Source organism: Pteronotus mesoamericanus, unplaced genomic scaffold (genome assembly GCF_021234165.1).
Source record: "Pteronotus mesoamericanus isolate MK-2021 breed Mesoamerican mustached bat unplaced genomic scaffold, CSHL_Meso_final contig_1193, whole genome shotgun sequence".
NCBI classification, from domain to species: domain Eukaryota; kingdom Metazoa; phylum Chordata; class Mammalia; order Chiroptera; family Mormoopidae; genus Pteronotus; species Pteronotus mesoamericanus.
Window position 1 is genome coordinate 2,496,081 of NW_026555039.1, and position 20,320 is coordinate 2,516,400.

The 20,320-nt window shown below is 69.7% G+C and overlaps 1 protein-coding gene across 1 annotated transcript in view; it reads right to left on the reverse strand.

Moving 5' to 3' along the window:
• Positions 1 to 701: 701 nt before the first annotated feature.
• The window catches only part of SKI (SKI proto-oncogene), a 49,244-nt gene continuing 29,625 nt past the window's right edge, over positions 702 to 20,320 (reverse strand). The window contains exons 2-7 of the mRNA XM_054584058.1: positions 6,701 to 6,823; positions 6,488 to 6,603; positions 5,685 to 5,947; positions 5,294 to 5,595; positions 3,878 to 4,108; positions 702 to 3,592 (exon numbers count right to left, since the gene is read on the reverse strand). Coding sequence (XP_054440033.1) covers positions 3,398 to 3,592; positions 3,878 to 4,108; positions 5,294 to 5,595; positions 5,685 to 5,947; positions 6,488 to 6,603; positions 6,701 to 6,823 — 1,230 coding nt within the window. The 3' untranslated portion in view covers positions 702 to 3,397. The remainder of the gene's footprint in view (positions 3,593 to 3,877; positions 4,109 to 5,293; positions 5,596 to 5,684; positions 5,948 to 6,487; positions 6,604 to 6,700; positions 6,824 to 20,320) is intronic.

Consider the following 20,320-nt stretch of genomic DNA (forward strand, 5'->3'; position numbering starts at 1 on the left):
CCCCACGGAGGCGTTGGCCACCCACCCCGCGGGGCCTCAGGACCCCAGGCAGGGATCCCGGCCTGCACCCGCCGGGCCCGCCCGCCTCCTGGCCCAGAAGCAGCAGCTGTCGGGGGCCCAGGCTGTCCGTGATGTCACCCCGGGCCCCACGGTCCCCCCTGCCAGCCTGGCCAGCCCCGCAGCGACGTGGGCAGTTTCAGGCCCCCCGGGCGTGGTGGTGCACGTGCAGCAAGCACCCCTGGTCCCAGGTCCAGGGGTTCCCCGAGGCTGCAGGAGCCAGCGGGGGGCGGTGGCGTGGGCCTGGGCTGGGCTGCACCCGAGCTCCCGCCCGCCAGCCTCTCCCAGTGACCAGTGAGAGGCTGTGGCGGGGCCGGGAAGCGGGTATGGGCGCCCAAAGGAAGCCCGGCGCCCGGGCCAGCGCGGCGGGCTCTGGGGAAGCCTCCCGAGAGCCAGGCAGGCGTGTGGGGGGCCTCTGCTTCTCCCTCAGGGTAACACTTTGGGGTCCAGGGTTCTGACGCCCCACCCCCCTCATTAGAGACATGGGCTGGCTCTGGGGGGCCAGGCAAGGCGGGTGCACAGCACTGAGCTTGGGCAGGAAGCTCGCGCCATGCCCTCCGTGGCACAAGGTCACGGCTGGGGGAGGGGCGCCAAGGCACAACGGGGACAGAGCGGAAGAGAGAAAATATGCCAAGCGGTCTCTTTTTAAATCAGGCATTTATAAACAAGAGCGCATACATTAATTACATAAAAATAGTTTTCGGATAGTAGAGTAAGTCATCATATCGTCATTAGCAGCAGCAGAGGAGGGATGGGGACGCGATGCGGACGCTCCTGGCGGATACAAAGGTAGAGCTGTGTTTTTTTTTTTTCCTTAATCGAAAAAAAAGGTCGTTCGTGACTCCTGACTTGAAGCAAGAACATGCTTCCTCGGGCGCCCGTGAACGGGGCTGGGCAGGCTGGGCGCCCGAGGGGCAGGGTCTCCCCAGCCCCTTCCGGTGGAGGAGCATGTTCCGTGAAAACCACCCAGAAAACAAGACAACTACCAGGTAAGAAAGGGTTTCCGGAACCCCCCTGTACACGTATGATACAGAGTGTAACGGGAGTATTTACAGGCGAGGTCTGTCGCCAGCCAGTTCTGAACGGAAGCGGAGTCTCGGGTGTGAGTTAGCTGCTCCATGATGTGTTATTGCTGTTGTATTTCCCTTCGTGAAGTCTCTTCCAGCACAAAAAAATGAGTAACTCAACTAAATACACAGTCGTCCGACAACAAGTGCCACACACGGGGAGTCAACAGCCCACAAGACAGATCCCTCCTCGGCCTTGGAAAGGCCGGGAGCCGCGGGTGCGCCCAGGGCAGAGGTGGCGGACACCCGACACCCGCGCCCGCCCGCCGGCCTCGCTCAGGGAGCTGCCAGGGAAGGTCAAGCTGCTGGTGACGGGAGCCCACCGTCCGCCTCGCGTCCTGTGGCTCCGCGGCCCCGGGCCTCGCACACCCCCCCAGCCCCAGGAGACGCGCCTCGGCCGCCTGTCCAGCTCCTCCCGCAGAGGTGCCGGAGGGGTGGAACGGGCCGCGCCCTGGAGCACCACCTAGAAAGTTCACCCCCCCCCGGAGCCTGGCAGCTCGGGGGCCACGGAGCGCCCAGGCTGGGCAGCGCGTCGCACAGAAGCACACCGACACACGTGAAGCTTTGCTCCAACTAAGCCATTTAGTTTCCCTTGAAAAATGACCGAAAATAACACAACTCTGGAAAAACAAGGCCGACATGGCGTTCTGACAGTCGCCTAGCAACCAAGCCTTTACACGATGCGGCGATAATGCCCACCGAGGGGTGTCCGTGTGGCAGAGGCTGCCATCCCATGCATACAGAGTTACTGACTGCGAAAGAACACAAAGCAAGAAGAAAAACAAAACCCAAACACACGCTGCGTATACACGGTGTCCCTTTTGCATTGCACTTCAGAAGGGGGCCCAGCGGCACCCGGGCCCCCCAGTAAACCAAGGGCGATACCCCACAGGGGACGTCAGCACCCATATCTCCGCCCTGGGCCGGCCTGCCCGCACAGAGGCTGCGGCGCGGGAACGGAGGCCGGCGGGAGTCCCGGGACGGTCTTCCTCGCGCATGTCGCCACCGCCGCCACCGCCGCGTCCGGGCAGGCAGCGCCTCTGGTCTACCGGGAAATCGTGGTCGAGCCTGGGTGTAGGAAACCTTCTACAACTTGCATAAACAGTCGAGAGTAAACGAGATTATTTGGAATAAATGCAAGGAACTTATTTTGATAGTGGCAGAGTCGATTGCTACTGAAGACACATCTGGGGGTAAGAGACGAGTCGGGCTGGCTGCACAAGATGCTGGAAGGCACAGAACTACCCCCCGAGTCCAGCTTTCGCGTCCCGCGATCCCTTGTCCGACAGCACCAGAGGGCTGCCGAGCGCCGGAGCGCCGCGGCGGCCGGCTCTAGCAACAGCGGCTTCAGCGTTCGGAAAGTGAGAACCTCAGTCAGCCAGGGGATAAAAACGGGAGGGAAGATGTGTGACAAAGTGCAGTTCTAAATATACGTTTAAATGAACAAACAAACAAAAAGAAAAAGAAAAAGTGAAATAATGCTGTTTTGTTCCAATGCTGCAGCCTCAGTCCCAGGAGGGAGCGACGTCTGCCCAGGGGAGGGGGGGCTGCCCGGCCGGGCGGTGCAGCCGGTCCGCTGTCCCCTCCCAGTGGGCGGCGCCCCGGCGGCGCCCGGGAACACCTGCCGAGGGGACTGGGACTGGGACGGGGACGGGGAGGGGGACGGGGACGGGGACGGGGCGGCGGGCGTAAGGCGGCAGTGTCAGCTCAGGGCGCCCTCTCCTCGCTCTTCCGGGCGGCAGCACGGGAGACCCGGGTCCTTGTCGCTGAAAAAATATAGACTCTGGAGAAAAGCCCTTCCTGTCCTCATGCAGCCGCCGGCGCAGGGGAGCTGTGATGGCTTCGCCGGGCGGGCAGCTGCCGCCCCGGCCCCTCAGTGGGTCCTCAAATGGCGTCACGTGTTGGTGGGGCTTTTAAAAGTTAGTCATTAAAAAACGTGTCGATTTCTTTTCTGAATATCAAGTCTTCTTACTGGTTTAAATAGCTTATAACAAAAGTGTAAATGTTAGAACGTTCCAGCAGGCAGAGGCCGGCTGCAGCCACCGAGCTGGCCTTGTTTCCGGCCACAGGTGGGGACCCAGCTTGCTCGCTTGAACTTGGCCAGTAGAAAATTTTGCAGTGGATTCCAAAAGTATGTGGTTCCAAACACTCGCTTGGTTGTAGGCACAGTAAGACGTTGTGCTATATGGGCTGGGAACGGGGCGCCCCGCCCCGCGCAGAGCCCCCAGCGGCCCGGCCCCGCCGCGAACCCAGGGACAGCAGGCGGCGGGTCGCTAGGGCTCCAGCTCCGTGGCACTCTCGCTGCCGCCGCCCCCGGCCTCGGGGCGGGGCCGCGGCCACAGCTGCTCCTGCAGCTCCTTGACCACCTTCTCCAGGTGTTCCCGCGCCTCGCGCTCCCGCAGCAGGTCGGCGCGCAGCTGCTCACGGTCGGCCTCCGCGTGTTGCAGCTTCACCTGCAGGTCCTCGATCTGAAAGACACCCTGAGCGTCAGCAGCCCCGTCGCCCGGGCTGGGGAGGGCCTCTCGGGCGGGGTGTCTGTCCAGACCAGCTCCTGCCACCAGCTGGGCACGAGGAGCCCGAGGGGCGAGGCGGGGCTCCCCCGGCCCAGGCCCAGCTCCTGGAGCCTCAGTGAGGCCGAGGGAGGGACCGCCGAGCCCACCGCCCCGGGGCCCCGCGTGCCGGCCAGTCGGATGGCCGCGCAGGCTGTTCCGGGACCCCCGGCCCCAGCTCAGCCCCTCTGCCCACCCGCGTACCTGGGCCGAGTACTTGGCGCGCAGGCGGCCGGCCTCGCAGCCCTTGTCGCACACCCGCACCTGCCGCGCCTGCTCCAGCTCCCGCTTCAGGCGCAGCCGGGCCTCGTTGGCCTCTTTCATCTTCTTCTCATTCTCCGCGCGCAGGCGCTCGATCTCCTTCCGCAGGTTGCGCTTCGCCTCCGTGGCCTCACGCAGCTTCTCCTTCTTGGCCACGCGCAGGAACTCCAGCTCCTGGGGCGAGGCTGGCGTCACGGCCCGTCCGACCCTGCGGGCCCCCAGCTCCGCCCGCCTGCCCGCCACGCCACACCCCTTCCAGGGTGCCCGCTGCAACTCAAGCCACACGCTCCGCCCGCCCTCCCGCCTCCTGGGATGCGTCAGGGCACCCGCGACGCCAGAGGCGCCCCATTGCTGGGACTCCCCCGGCTCCACAGCCTCCGGGCCCATCCCCACAGGGCCCCGCCTCCTCTCTGCGAGCCACGGCCCCATGCTCCCGCCAGCACCCGCTCTGGGCCCAGGGTCTGACGGGGAGGCCGCAGCCCTCGGAAAGGGCCAAGGGGCCTCCAATGCACCCCCTTCCCTGCGCCAAGCTCCCTGGGACTTCCTTTCAGCCAGGGGTTCTCTCGGCTCCGGCGGCAGGCGCGCCGAGCCCCATGGAAACAGCCCCCTGTGAGTGCCTTCTCCAGCTGGTTATCAGTGACTCACCCCTGCAAACGTGCTTATAAATATGCATGTGGGAAGTCACACCTCCAACCAGAACCAGGACGGAGGGAGGGGGCGCCTCCTGAGCCTGAAGCCTGGAGCACAGTGGGGGGGGCGGGGGGGGCGGCAGCGTCTGGAACCCCGGGGCTCTCGGGACCGCGGGGCTGTGTTGTGCTAGCAGCCCACGTGTGAAGCCTTCCCGAGCTGCCAGACGCCGCAGAGGTGTGAATTCAGCAAAGCTGGTGTGAAGGCCCCGCCCGCCCCCAGGCGCTGGGAGCTCTCGGCTGCCGCTCGCTCTGCTGCTCGCTCGTCAGAGAAGCAGCGAGCGAGCGAGGGAAGGCGGACGCCGAGCCGGGAGCCTGGCCGCGCTCAGGGCCCCCCGAGGACCTGGCTGCCCGCGCGGCGCGAGCGGGTGCAGGTGGGCGCAGGCCACATCAGGCCTCCAGCCCCTCTGCCAGGGGAGCGTGTGCGGGCCGGCGGGCGAGTGCCCAGCGCCCCTGCTTCCCGAGCCGGGCTCCGGGGCCGCACGTCACGCCCACACCCCCGCTGCTGGGGCCCGGCGCCAACCCCTGGAGCACAGAGCCGCTTCCTGTGGACAACAGGCCCGCTGGCCTGTGCGCGGCACAGTGGAGTGCGAACCGCCTCGGGCTCCTCGCAGACGCCTGCCCTCGTCCACAGCCCCAGAGGCACAGCCAGCCCGGCCCGCCGGGCGCTCACCTGGTGGAGGCTGCGCTTGGCCTGCAGGGCGGCGCTCAGCTTCTCCTCCTGCTTCACGCGCATCTTCACCACCTCGTGCAGGAACTTCTCTTTGGCCTCCTTGGTGTCCAGGCCGCCCTCCAGGGCTTGACGCAGGTGCTCCAGCTCCGCCTCCAGCCCCCCACTCGGGGCATCGGCGGGGGCCGCGGTGTCAGGGGCCGCAGACGGGGCCGGCGGGGCGTGCACACCTGGGGAGCTCAGGTCCTTGGCAGAGCTGGATGAGGTAAAGGACGGAGAGGAGAGCGAGGACAGGGAGGAGGTGACTGTGGAAACAGAAACAGGTGCAGGTCACAGGTGAGCACGCGCCACAGCCCCCGCCAGGAAGGGCCAGCCGGCGGCGGCTCACACGTACACTCCTCTCTGCTCTCCACCTCCACCTCGGCCTCCGAGTCCTTGTCGTCCTCCGGGGCAGCCGTAGGCGCTGGCGTCTCTGTGGCCCCAGGCGTGTCCGCGGTGAGCTTCCGCTTCCGCGGCTGGACGCAGGTGGCGAGGGGCTCGGGGGCCCGGGACACGATGGTGGCGCATGGAGGGCTGCTCACGACCTTCTGCTGGGCAGGCGGGGCCAGGGCCACGTTGGGGGCCACGCCGGTCTCGAAGCTCTTGTAGGAGTAAAAGCTGCGGGGGCAGATGGTCACTGGGACTGCAGGTGCGACCGACACCGACACCGACCCCCCCACCCCGGGGCCCAGACCACAAGTGCGCAGGACAAGAAGCGGGAAGCTGACGCACGGCCGCCCCGAGTGGGCCGCGGCCGGATCCTAACGCTCGGAAAGTTCTGGATGAGCTCACCCTGACGCCCCTTGAAACCAACACTCGCCGTGCCAGGCAGCTGGGGCCGGGCCTGAAGCCTGGAAACTGCCCTCACACCCTGCAGAGACACCCCACCGGCGACTCCAACAGGGGTGGTCCCTGCCCCGCAGCCCAGGGCAGCTCAGCGGGCAGTCGGGTGCCAGAGCGTGCGGGAGAGGCGGTTATGCACAGGCCACGCGAGCAGGCGGGGTGCACCTGGCGCCTCGCTGTGCAGCACCCGGAGGGGAGCCCCGAGGCCAGAGGCGCCGACACCCGAACTGCGTCCACCCTGGGCGGCAGGGCCACGTCCGCCCTGCCGTCCCTGGGCCCATGGGGACCACTGGCTGCTGAGCAGGGGGCCCTTACCTGTCTCGGATCAGGGCTGGGAGGTGTGGGGAGAGCTCTTTGTCACTCGTAGAAACCGCAGGGGACCAGGGTCGGAAGGCGGAGAGGCGCTGGCGCGGGTGAACACAGCCCAGGCTCTGAGGGGCAGGGGGAGCCGGGGTCAGAGGCCAGGGAAGGGTGCTGGCAGCCCCGCCCCTCGCCCCCACCAGGCCTCACCCTCGTCCGCCCCCACACCTTGCTGGAGGAGCTGGCCAGGGTCCGCAGCCAGCCTGACTGCTTGTCCTTCTCCGAAGACGTGGGGTGCTGGGAGGGAGGGTCGTCTGTTTTTCGTATGGAGACTGGGGGCTCGGAGGAGACCTGTGAGTGACACAAACGGTCCCACTGGCACCTCGGGCGACACCCACACCCTGGGCAGGGTCTGCCGGCCGCCGGAGCCCAGTGTGCAGGGGGCGCGTCCAGGGCTGCTCCGCCCCAGCCCGTGTGCGGGACTGGCCGGCGGCCACAGCCCCGCCCCGCAACACAGAGCTCCCAGGAGGGCACCGAGGACCCAGCGGGCCCTCGGCAGGACGGGCCCTCACCGCAGGCCCAAGAACGCACGGGGCCTGCGAGCCGGACAGTCGGCAGGAGCCAGGGCCCTTTCCGGGTCTCTGCAGAGCAGCCTGCCTGGGGCAGGTCCCTGGCCAGGTTGGGCCTCTGTCAGGCAGCCCAAAACCTTCCAGGGGTCTCGCACAGCGTCCCCAGAGGGCTGGGTTTCCCCCAAAAAACTAATTTCAAAATCTGCTTCTGGGCCTGGGGCCACTGCACCGTGGGGGGTGGCAATGAATGGCCCACGGCGACAACCCCTCCAAAGCAACATTCCCAACACACAGGACACCGTCTGCAACCAGTGAGCTGAGCGCGTCGGCAGGGGGTCCAAGAGGCCCTCAAGGGAGGGCCGCCTCCCAGCCAGGACTCCCGGGGGCGCGGGGTCTCTCCCCAGGTCTTCAGAGACGGAAGGTGCCCCCCAGCCGTGGCCTGAGGGGCCCAGCCCTGTCGAGCGGCTCCTGTGAGCACCCAGCGTGGCCGTGCGAGGGTCCACACCACAGGCCACTTAGGGTGAAAGGCTGCCGGGACAACGCCCGGTCATGCTGCCAGGCCTGGCCCCGGGGCAGACAGCGGAGGTGGGCACCCTCCCACCTCCAGGGACTCGGACTCCTCAGGGGAGACTGTGCCAGAGACCTGGCCTCCCTGGGGTGGGAGGCCAGGGGTCAGGCAAGGCACCCTGCTCACCTGTGGTCGTCACTATGAAACGAGTGACAGGCCAGGCCAGACCCCGACAAGAGGCCCCCAGGTCGAGGGAAGGCCCCATCCAGACCAGGGGGACAGCCAGCGCTCATGGGCATGCGTGTGCCCGCCTGCACGGGCCCACCGCCCACCGGGGCCGCCGTGAGCCCTGCTGCCCCTCGAGGGCAAGCGGGGGGTGGGGTGGGGGTGGGGACGCCAGAGGCCCCCACCCCCATTTCACCCCAGGATGCCTGCAGCCCTCAGCCCCGGGGGCACAGTGGTGCTGGCCACACGGGCCTCGCTCCTGGGGCAGGAGCAGCCGCCGGCGGTCACGCCTGCCCGCCCAGCACCGGGAGGCGTCTCGGGGGCGAACCCGCAGCCAGCCCTGGACGGCGGGCGCGGGCCCAGACAGCCGTTCCGGGAGGACGGGCCCGCCTGCTGCTGTTTGTCAGGGGAGGCCGGGCCCTCGGCCTGCAGCCCGCGCCGACTGCCACCTGAGCACAGCCGGGCGGGGTCAGTTCCGGGGCAAGGGTGGGGCTTCCTGTCGGAGCCGGCAGACGGGCAGGAAACGCAGGGTTCTCACCGAGAGCAAAGCCGCAGGCGCCGATTCCGAGAAACCTCAGGGAGGCCTCTGCGGGTGCCAGACGCTTGGGCTGCAGGGCGGGCCACACCCACCTGAGAGGCCCAGGCGCCCGCCCGCCCCAGTCCTCTGCCCTCGGCCGGGCGCGCGGGACCCAGTCTCGGGGCGAAGCCCACGTGCGGACGCCGAGCAGCCAGGCCCGCCCCAGAGACAGGGCCGCGGTCGCCGTCGCCTGGCCGCCCCGGTGCTGTGGCGGGAGGTGGGCCCAGGGGCCGGCCCTGGCGGCAGAAACCGAGCAGCCCTGCTGCAGCCACCACGGGACGAGCGTCGGGGTGGCCGGGGCGCCAGGCGCCCGCTGACCACGCCCCCACAGCCGAAACAACACTTGGGTCCCTGAGCTCCCTGACGAGGGGCCGACACAGAGCCTCCCTGGGGGGCGGCCGCGCCGTGCGCCCCGTCGGGAGGCAGCCATGCCAGCCTCGCAGGGCTCGGCCGGGCCGGAGAGCCCGCCCGCACCGGCCTGGCAGCAGCGCCACTGCGACCACCCCGCTTCCCCCGTGGCCGCAAGGCGGGTCCTGCCGGGACGCCCCGAGCCGCCTCTCCGAGACCCCCGCGACCTCGGGGCCCGCTGCCGCGGCGGGCGCAGGAGCTGTGACGCTGGCCAAACTGCTGAGGTGACACTGAAGCACGAGGAACAGAAGACCAGACAGGACCGGCGGGCGGGGGCAGCCCACCCAGGCGAAGCCCCGGCAAAGCACAGCGCCCGGCCGGCCGGTGGAGGGACCGCCCGTCCCACGGGCGGGAGGCCGTGCCTGCAGGCCAGGCTGTCGGGTGGGGCCCGCGCGCAGAAGGCAGTGAGGGCAGCCGCGCCGCACGCGCGTGCACACGCACAACTGAAAAAAGCCGAGAGACCTGAGCAGGCGCCCCTGCCGAGCGCCGCGTGGGCAGCGCACACCAGCTGGGGAGCGGGGGCCACACCACAGGGAGCCCCCTGCTGGGGGTGCCACGACCACAGGCACAGGAAGCAGCGGGCGCTGGGGGGACAGAGGGGCCCGCGCACGGCCGGCGGGGACGCGACGTGGTGCAGCCACTGCGGCGACCCAGCGGCCCGGATCCCGCTCCTGGTCAACACCCAAAAGAACAGAACAGAGAGGGACTAGAGCCCTTGGGGGGCTCTCGGTGCCGCCCTGGGGGACCTGTTACTTGTGACAACTGCACTGGGAGCCACCGTCACCCACAGAGAGAACTGCAGGGTGCGCAAGGGGCCTCGGCGCGCTCACTGGGATGGGTGGCACGGGTTTGGTGCCCGCGGGGAGGGCGAGGGCCTGCCTACACAGCGGGCGGGGGGGGGGTCCACTGCGCCGGGGCCGCCAAGGACAGTGTGCGAGGCACCCGAGGGAAACAGTCCTCACGTGACCCAGCAACGCCACGCCAGCGCCAGCGCAGGGACTCGATGCTGGAAACCACTCATCCACACCGGCGCCTGTGGGAGCATCCCCAGCAACCGAGGAGGGTGCCGTCCAATGCCCATGGGCGGCAGCTGTCCACGCATGCGGACACCCGGACACTTGCTGCTGCGGGAGAGACCTGGCAGCGCTGCTCCGTGGGAGCCAACACGAGGCCACGGCGTGAGGCCCTCGTCACAGGAAAGGCCCAGGACAGTGGGTCCAGGCGGCCAGAGTGACAGGGCAGCGGGCTCCTTCGGGCGGATGAGGACATCCTCTGGGGACGGCCAGGAAGGTGGCCGCACCGTGAGCACCCCCGGCCTGTGCGAGGTCACGGAAGGGCCGAGTTTCATGGCATGTAAATTATCTCAATAAAGATGTTGTGGAAAAAACCTACTTAGAAAAAGTGAAATGAATTGTTGGTTGGAAACCAAACCGCCGAGGTCAGTGGTTTCCCCGACTCCCCGTCGGCCCGGCGGAGGCCGGAGTTGCCGCCCGCGAGCGGCCATGCGGGCCCCTGACACCAGCACCCAGACGTCATGCGGCTGCCTGGGGCGTCAGGTCTCCCAGCAAAACCACCAGGGGAAGACGGCCGCCCGGTCGGAGGGCGGTCTGTGAGGCCAGGCCCGCAGGGCGCAAGGCCCGCCCCGGTCCAAGCTGCAGCACGGGCTCCGTGGAGGGCGCGCCCGCTGTCCCCGAGCCAGGAGGCCGGCCGGCAGGGGGGCCTGGGCACCGGGAGCGCAGCTGGTCCCGGGAGACCCGGGCACGTGCGCCCCAGGAGGTGCTCCCTGCCCTTTGGGGACAGGCCCCCGGCGTTGGCCGTGTTCCAGATGGCGGGGCTGCATCCCCTCGGACAGCAGCATGGCCCGGCCCAGCGTGTGGGGGGCGGGCGGCATGGGCGGGGCTCAGGGGAAGGCCCCGCCCACTGTCGGAGCCCCCCCTCCCCCCACCAGCTGAAAGGCCGCAGGGCCTCTCCAGCCTGGACGCAGAGGCTGCGCAGGAGTCAGGGCGCTTGGAAGGCGTGGCTCTGCTGCCGCCTGTGGACCCCCGGCGCCTCGCGAAGCGCCCAGCAGACAGCAGGCCACCCCAGCCCCGGAGCCGGCAGGCGAGGAGACGCCCGACACCCCGGCGTGAGCGCATCGGAGCGCGAGGGGCGCTGCTGACTCCACAGGCGTCGCGTTGGGGGAAGGGGAAGGGGCCCTCCCAGGACTCGCACCGCGACGAGTCTGCTTCCCAGCTCGGAGACAAAAGTCAAGGGCCGCTTGCTCTCTTCCCAGCGTCCGTCCAACGTGGAGTCGGGCTGAGGCAATGCCTCCAGGCGGGAAGTCACCACGGACTGGGAGGGAAGGTCCCATCAAGCGCTTGGGCCACCCAGACCCCTGGAGAGCAAGGCACAGTTGCGCCTTTCCACACCAACCTACTGAGACTTCCGGGAGCCATGTGAGTTTCAAGCCCGCGCGTAGGACAGGGCTGCGTGGGCGCAGCCGCGACCCTGCGGGGAGAGCCCTGGCCAGGGCCAGGGGCGCTGGGGGGAGGCCGGGCCTCGGTGCAGAGGGGCCTGTCACCGCCCTGTCCCTCAGTGGCCCGCAGAAAAGGAGCCAGCGCATGGCACAGAGGGCAGCGCGGGCTCTTCGGGGAAAGGGCCAGCCGGACGGCACCCAGGCCTCGCCGTTCCCTCGGCCCCGGGGCCCCGACCCGCTGGTCCCGTCACCGGGCCTGGAGGCTGGGAGCCCCGAAGAGCGGGTGAGGGGCACCTGCCGCACCTGCCCCCCAGGCCCCTGAGCAGGGAGACCGGACCCCTCACCGCACACTCCAGCCACAAGGTGGGGGGACGACAGGGCATCTCCAGGACGCGGAGCTGAGCTCTGGAGCGAACACCCCGGCCCCCGGGGGCCACCCACCCAGGGGAGCCCGTGCCCACAGTGCGCAGGGACCACCGAGGCTGGCGCGGCGGCGTGTGGGCAGACAGCCACAGGGGCACGCCGACCTGGACGCCACGCCAAGCGGGCGGGTGCCTGAGCAGGGGGAGAGCGCGCGCAGCGCCGGGCCGGTCCTGGCGGGATGGGGAACAGGAGCGGGCGCTGCAGACCAGAAGCAGCTCTTGGGAAGGTGCAGGCCAGGAGCGGAGGAGGGGGCTCCGGGAGGCAGCCTGGAAGCCCCGTTGAGCCCCGAGGTGCGCACGGTGCCAGGCTGTGAATCCCCAGCTTCAGCGCCCGACGTGTTAAAATCCTACAAACACAGCGCCCGCGAGGAAGCACCTTGGGGTCCAGAGAAGAAAGGAAGCTGCCGGGGCAGCAATGGCCCAGGACACGGCTCCACCAGGGCCACGCAGCCGCACCCCCCGCCCAGCCCCCAGGCCAGGCTTGCACACCTGGGACAGAGGCCACGGGCACGCGTGGCCCCCGCGAGGACAGGCAGGGCCGGCACGTCTGTGGCAGGGACACATCACTCGTCACCTCTGTCCCCTTGGCCGGGGTCTCCAGCTGAGGGACGCTGCCCAGGACCCGAGTGAGTCCCGTGAGGCGCTGTCCTCTCAGGGAGCATGGACGCCCTGTGACTGCGTCGCTGGAGGTGAGCGCCGCCCTCCCGCCGGGACCCCGCTCTGCGCCGGTCAGGGCCCCACCCCCACCCCGCGGGCCCGGGGAGCACACAGCCATTCCCACCAGGCCATCAGCGCCGCCCACGCGACGACTGGCGTCTCGTGTCCCGTCAGCTGACGTTAACCTGCTCCCTGGTTGGTGTGGGCCCAGAGGAAGTGGGCGCTGAATTTGGAAAACCACCCCAAGCTCCACGACAGAGCAGCAGCAGCAGCAAGCTGAAAGGGCCACTGGGTCTGCGTCTCGCTGCTCCTTCCCTCCACGGAGGGACAGCAGGGGCCGCGCCCCCATGGCGCCCGGGGGCCTCCGTGCCGCTCGCCACCCCGCCGGGCAGGGCCCCCGGGCGAGGCGGCCGCAGGAGCCAAGGCCGGAAGCGGGTTTCCGTGAAGGCGGCTGGCGTGGGTCCTGACCGCAGGGGCCCGCGCGCCCCTCTGCCACCGCCCGTCCTGACAGCGGCCCCCCAGCCCACAAACCTTCACTTTCAGAACCAGGGGGCCAGGTGGCTGAAGGGGAGGGGCTATCGTTCTTTCTCCTTCAGTCACTGGAAAGTCACTGCTAAAGGGACTTTAAAAACAACCCGCAGCCCCAAGCACAGTAAGGCCGGTCTGGAAACCCAGTGTTTGTTTCGGGGGCTGGTGAGCAGGAGGGTCTCCCCGCCAGCACCCACCCAGCCAGCGTGGGGCGGGCACTCACCCGAGACCAGCCGCGACCCCACCCAGACCGGATGGGAAGCTGCAGAAAGAGGAAACTGGGGACGCAGGCCGGACGCTGCGGCCGAGTCCCCGGGCGGCTGGAGACGAAGAACTGGCCTTAGCCAAGGAGAGGGCTTTGCAGCCGGGGGACCCGCACCCGGCACCGCCGCACCCTCCCCACCCACGGCCCCCGAAGGGCAACTCCTGCCACACGCAGAGCCCACCAGGCCCCAGGCACAGGCGCTGCCTCACATGAGGGCCCCACAACCACGGGGCACGCGTGCCGGCCAGACCTCAGTGAGTTTTCCTGTGGATGCTGACACCCGAGCGGGCCCCTGGCTGCTGGGCACAGCCGAAACACGCAGCACTCAGTCGGGTCCCACCCCGCTGCCCGGCCCGGCCCGGCCCTCCTCACGCCCCACACCTGCGGCCAGGAGGCAGGGCTCCCGTGACACCGCGCCTGCCAGCCCTACCCGCCTCCGCTGCCTCCCACGTGGACGGCGGCCCTCTGAGGGCTCCATGCCAGGGACCATGCAGACCTGTCTCCTCACTGGTGGTGTGCGCCTGGCCTGGCCTGGCCTGGCCTGGCCTGGCCCCGGGACCGGGGACCCCGCGGCCGCTCTCTCAAGCCCACGGGCACCTCGCCGCCACCCCCCTCACCTGGCCCTGTGCCCAGGACAGAGGCCGCGTCCGTGACTCACAACAACACCTGCCACGCTTGGGCACACAAAGATCTCCGGGCGTGTGTCCATGCAAGTACACGTGTGTGCGGCATGTGCACACATGTGAGGACACACACCATGTGCGCCGTCTACCAGAAGCGAGAGGCCCGGGGAAACGCCAGCGAGGGCTGCTCTGGCCACTGTGTCAGGCGCGGGCGCGGGCCGGGCAGGGCCTGAGAAGGACCCAGGGAGCCCGCGGGCTGCCCCCGCCCCGCAGGCCCAGCCAGGCCCTCAGAGCTACGGGTGTGGAAAAAAATTCTTTTGGCCCAAAGTCCAGCCAGGCGGGCAGGCTGGGCTCGCAGGTGGTCCTGGGACAGGTCCTCAGTGGAAGAGTCTTCCTGCTTCCCCGCCGTGCGGTCACATGGGCTCTGGGCACGGGGCAGGTGCTGCTGAACCGCGGCTGCGCCCCACGCAGGCTGAACTGGCCGCAGTCAAAGCCCCCGGAACCCCGCGGCTCCTGCCTCCTTCGTGTGCCTCCCAACTCCGAGCCAGGCGCCGCCTGGGGGTCCCAGAGCTGAGGGCCTCCCAGGCCTAGGCCAAGAGCAGGCACGGAGGCCTGGGGAGGGCTGGCTGCACAAGCTCGGTTCGCGCCCCGAGGACGCCTGGCCCAGCACAGGGCCGTACCCCTGGCCACACCCCCCCCCCCCGGCCCTGTCTCCCCACCGCTTGCTCCTGCTGGCGAGCCTGAGCCTGCCGAGGCGCCGCGCTGAGGAAGGCTCCCTCGTCCCCCACTTCCCGGCACAAAGGCTGTGTGCGCCCGCCATGAATTATGCATCGCAGCTCAGTTATGATAAGATGTGGGGGCGTGGGGAGCCCAGCAGGGGGAGGAGCCTGGTAGCCAGGTCCCAGGGTGACGGAGGGGCGCCCCCTCCCCCGCCGTGGGAGGGTGGCCGTGCCCACGGAGCCCAGGGTCTGGGTGCCGGCAGGAGACAGACCCCCACGCAGCGGGCCTGGGCGGCGGGTTTTTGAGGGGTCAAGGGACGGAGACCTCCAAGCCCGAAACAGAGTCACAAACCCCACCCCTAGATCCGCCCCTCAGCCAAGCTACCCCGGGCGCCGCCCGGCAAATGTACCCCTGACCCAACGACAGCCGGACCCCAGGCCGGACAGGCCGGGTCTCCAGCCTTCAGTTTGTCGACTCACAGACATGGCCCCGCCACAGAAATGCCATCGGGAAGAGCCACACCAAGGGCCCGGGGTCAGCAAAGGGACCATGGGCACCAGAGTCCCCGGCCCCGCCGCACGCACCCCGGGACACACGCACGGAGAACAGCGCACCGCGGCACCCCGCCGCCGATCCCCCGTGCCAATGCTGACCTCGCAGGCGGTCCACCTGGCAACGCCACACAAGGGGCTCCAGAGAAGGCAGTGGCGGGGGAGGGGAGCTGAGGCACCTGCTCTACAACCAGGCTGTGCAGCGTGGCCTGCAGCCTGCACCGCGGCCCCCTCGCGGGGACCCCTGCGGACAGAAGGCAGGCCCAGGCCGGGACGCCGCCGCCAGCTCTGGGCGCCACGCTCTAGACACACATACCCCCGAGGGGCACCCACCTGGCAGAGGGCCCGCAGCCCCCCGGACCCCGGCCCCTGCAGCCCCTCCAGGCACCGGGGGCGGGGCCTCCCTCCGTGCAGGGCCTTGGAGCCTGCGCGCCCGGGGCCGGGCTCTGGTGGGGCTGCCCCGGGATCCTTGGTCACTCCACCTCTGAGAAACGGTGCTTGACGAGGAAGTCCAGGGGGACAGTACGGGGCTCCCAGGGGGCCGGGGTGGCCCGAGGCCGAGGGGGCGCCCCCAGCCCTTCCCGCTCCTCGGCCAGTGTGTGTGGCTGGGGCAGCAATCACTACGTGAACGGAAAACAGCTGCGTGAGCAACGTACAGACGCGTGTTCTGGGCACCAACGCCCGTGCAGTTCCGGGGACCTGGGCCCAACTGGACGCGCTCCCCTCGCACGTAAGAAGGGCGCCTCACGGTGCGCACAGCGACGCTCGCAGCACCCGTTAAATTGTCAGGGTTTTTTACCCGGAACTACCTTAAGGAGCCGTAAAAAACCCTGCCAAGAGACAGCGGAGGGAGGGAAGGGCCACACTCAGCGGGGGCAGGGACAAGGGCCAGCGGCCGCAGACGCCGCTCCCCGCACAGCCCATGGTCCTGTGGGAGGCCCTGCCGCCACCGGCCGGGCTGGGCCCACCAAGGCCAAGGGCGCTGGCCACACGGAGCCCCCACAGTCCCTTCGAGCGTCACCAGGGGGCTGCCCGACCGGGCGCTTCGCTGCGGGCGTGGGAACGTGGGAAGCGCTTTCTCACGTGTGTAAGAACAAAGGTTTCCAAAGGAAGTTCGAAGCCCGCTTGCGAACAGCACCCCAAGGCGGCCCAGGTGGGGGCCGCCCAGGGGACAGCGTGCACCCCAGCCAGCCCGGGGTGCAGGCCGGCCTGGCGCCAGCGCCACACGGCACAGCCAGGCCTTCATGAGCACGCCTGCGCATGGCCCCAGGCCAGGGCGCCGCCACCCCACCTGCCCCCAAACTCAAGAACATCCTCATAGGCCCAAACACGAGGAAAATAAAACTGCACGTTAGTGGAAGCCAAAATGTTTTCTGTGTGCTCAATTCAAACGGCAAAATAAGGTGTTTCTTCTTCTTGTCACCAGGAAGGTGCCGTCTGGGGTCGCGTTGGTACGGAAGAGCAGGTGTCCTGGCCCTCAGCTCCCCTTGGCACCAGCCCGGACGAGGACGGCCCCCGCGGAACCCCGGGTGGGCACAGCCTGAGGGGGGAGGCACGGGAGGGGAGGGGAGGGGAGGGGAGGGGGAAGCGTGACCCGGGGCGAGTCCCCAGCCGCAGCGACCCCAGGGCGCAGGAGCCCTGCTCAGCACTGTGGCCTGGGCGCCGCCCGAGGGCATGCCCTCGGCCGGGGAGCTGCCACACTGAGGCGTGGTTCCCCCTGCGGAGGCCCCCTGGAGGCAAAGCCCCCGGAACTGGTGGCCGAAAGGTGGCGACCGTGCTCAGCAGGGAGCCCCGGCCACCGCCCCTCACCTCTGCAGAGGCCACCACACCCACGCCTGCCCGTGACGGAGAGAAAGCAGGGCGCGCAGGGAGCCCAGGGCCCGGCAGGGAGGCCGGGCGGGGCGGGCACGGGGGCGGGATCACGGGCGGCGTGTGTGGAATGGACGCCAGGCCCAGACCTGCCGAGGCCTCTGCCCTGCTGAGTGCGACAACCCCCCACCTCCTGCGCAGGGGCCACAGAGGCCCCAGGGGACGGCCCTGCTCGCGGTGGCTGCCCAGAGGTGCCCCCGGGCTGGTCGACGGGGGCGCGTCCCGCTCTGGCGGAGGCCCGGCCGGCCGTCCAGGCCGCTCCAGCGCAAGACAGGCACTTTCACCCGCTTCCCAGCCAGGAAGTGGGAACCAGCGGCCAGCCCCTCCCACACGCGGGCTGCTTGGCTTCCTGGCGCCTCCGCCTCCCCCCGCCCCCAGAAGGGCAGACGCCCTGGTTGTTTGCTCTCCATAGAAACCGACACAACACTGAGGGAGCGCGCGCCAGCGGCAGGCGGCTCCGAGCTCCAGGAGGACGGGACCGGCCAGGCCTCCCCGCTCTGTCCCGGGGGCTGGGCTGGAAGGCAGCTCCCAGGGCCCGGAGGACGGGACTGTGTTCCGCTCGTGGGATCCAGAGGCAGAGCCTGGAGCCACCGGCGGGTCGCCAGCTCCCACCAGGGGAGGCCGGGCTGCCACAGTGGTTCCGGAACATTCCCCAGTAGAACTGAGGGGACACGCTCCACAAAATGTCTGTCGCTTTCGAGCACTGACGAAGCGACAAACGGGACTGATAAACACCTGTCCCGTGGGAGGGCGTCACTGCCGGTGGGGCAGGGCGGGACAAAGGGCCTGCCGGCCGACCTGCGCCTGGAGAGGTGCCAGCTGGCCCTCAGGGGCCACGAGGAGAGCCAGGGCTGAGCGTGCGATGGGGCCGTGTGGGGCGGGGGCACGAGCCCCGCCGCTTCGGACCACACCTGACCTCCAGTGGGAGGCGGGGCCGCAGCCCTGCCACCCGGAGCAGCTGGCGCAGGGCTCTCAGAGTCGCGGACCCCGCAGCCCCGCCTCCCCCGGAACCCCGTCGTCGGAACACGCGCTGACCCGGGCTCCTCGCGATGGCTCAGAGCCCCGGCCCCAGCCCTGGCCCCAGCCCCTGCCAACAGCCGCATGGCCGACCCCTGGCCCGGGGTCTGGGCCCGCTCTGCTCCCCGGGACGAGGTCACGGCAGGGACCGGCCCCTGCCGCCCCTCCCCACCACGGCTTCTCCCCCAGCCCCAACCCTGACCCTTGCTCTGAGACCGAGGTTCAAACGGCCTAATTGGGACGGGTCTCCTGTTTTGTTTTTTCAAGGCCTAAAGGGCAACCCATCTCCTCCGTGGCTCTTCAACCTGGGCTTACGTTTGTTAGAGGAGCACATGTGGGGCGCCAGGAACAGCACGGCCTCCCCAGGACACTGGGTGAAGCCACCAAGCAAAGAAGCCACCAGCAGGGCGAGGCTGAAGACGGAATGCTGCGCGGCGGCCTCCCCGGGACGGGGCCGAGGCGCGCCCTTGTGGGGTGCTTCCGGAACGGCTGGGGGGAGCCCACCGAGTTGGCCTGACAGGCCCCTGCCGCCGGCGGCTCTGAGGGCAGAAGGGCGCTGGTGAACTGGCCGGCGACCCGCCCTCCAAGGACACTCACGATGGGCCAGAATGGGGGAGCAAAGCCCTTCTGCCCGCAGCCCGGGCCGCACGGGCTGGCCTTGGCGGGGGACAGCTTTTCGCAGGCCTGCCCCTCCCCCAGCCCCCTCCCCTTGCAGCTGGAGCTGTCCTTAGAGGGAAGGAGGCATTTCCTGTGTCCCCTCCCCCTAATTTCCCGGCATTCTTGGCAGGCCTGGAGAAGAGGCAGCAAGAACAGGGAGGGGGCGGCCCCAACCCCCTCCCCGAGCCCCGCCCCCCGCGGCAGGCACACAGGCCTGGACGTGGGGGAAGGGCGTGCGCGGTGCCCAGAGCAGGTCCACGGGGGACGGGCTCCCCCGGGTGCCCCTCCCGGCCCACGGGGCCCACAGAGGCGCAGCAGGAAGGGGCCGCGGCCCGGCAGGCGGGGGGCGGGGGGCACGCTCCCGCTGCGCGCACCCCAGGACCGGCTTCAGGGCCGGGGCTGAGAGGCACGGCAGCCCACCCGGGGGGGCCCCTCCAGGACGCAGAGGTGCCAGGTAGGCAGGAGTGTGTCTGTCCAGTCACTGGCCACCGGCCCTGCGCAGGCATGACAGACACGGGTCCTCCCAGACCCCAGGCTGCGGCCGCCGCTCAGGAACAGAGCGTGAGGTGGAGGCTGACCCCTCCCGCACCTCCCAGGGGCTGGGAACGCCCAGGCCCTCACCTGGTTCTGAACAGCCTGCCAGGACACCGGCCGCGTGGCAACGTCCCAGGGGGCCAGGCCACAAGCGCCTGGGCTGCGTCACCTGCGGGGCACACACCCACGCAGCTCTGGGGCGCAGCGAAACCTGAGGGGTCCCATGGGGGCGTCCATCTGGGGCTGGAGGGGCTCCGGGTATCTCAGGGACCTGCCCTCAGCCCCGGGGCACGCGCCGGTCAGCACTGTGGGGCTGGAGGCGGGGACAGCAGCAGTGGCCGCTGTCTCCCAGCCCCGGAGCCTAGGCTCCGTGGGGCACAAGCACGGTGGCCCCCAGCAGCTCCCGCGAGGCAGGGGCCGCCTCGGACCCCAGGGCTGGGGGACGTCCAGCCACAGCCACAGGCAGGCCCACTCGGATGGCCCTGGGCACAGCGGGGCCCCGCTCCGAGGCCGGGGCTGAGTCCACAGACACCCTGGGCTCTGCGGGGCCCGCTCCCCACTGAGACCCAGGCCCCATCTGAGGCACAGGCGACGGACAGGACAGACAGGGCCCTCCCGTGCAACTCGGGCGCTGTGCACCCACCAAAACCCGCCAGCCCAGCCGAGACCCCAGGGCCTCGCTGGACCAGGAGGGACGTGCGGGCAGGGGCCGGGCAGGGGCCGGGCAGGCGAGGAGGCCCCAGGCCCCAGGGCCCACTGCGAGGCGGCCTGCACCCCTCCCGGCAAGGACAGCGGCGGCCCCGTGGGCCGGGCGAGCACGGGGTGGCCAGGCCTGCATCAGACACACCGCCGCCCGCCCCGGCACGCAGATGCACCGTGTGACGCCCCCACCCCGTGAGCCGCAACGGCACGTGGGCGTGAACACTTGGCTCGAGCAGCCACTGTGGCCCATCAGGCAGGGGAGCACGAGCCCCCCGGGAGCAGCAAGGACAGCGCCGATGTCTGCCTGCTGGGGGCCACCGCCCAAGGCTGAGGCCGCGGGGTGGGTGGCCGTGTGCGTGTGCGCACGTTATTGTCACGCGTCACCAAGTCACATCCTTGCTGGAAGCCAGCATGAGGCGAGCACGCAGCTGAGGACAGGGACGCACCGGCACGCGAGGACTGAGACACAGCGAAAAGTCACACGTGCCCAGAAGTTTCGCCTTTTACAGGCCTCGCGTCCCCTCCCTTTTAAACAAAACGCGCTTCACCAGGCAGACCGAG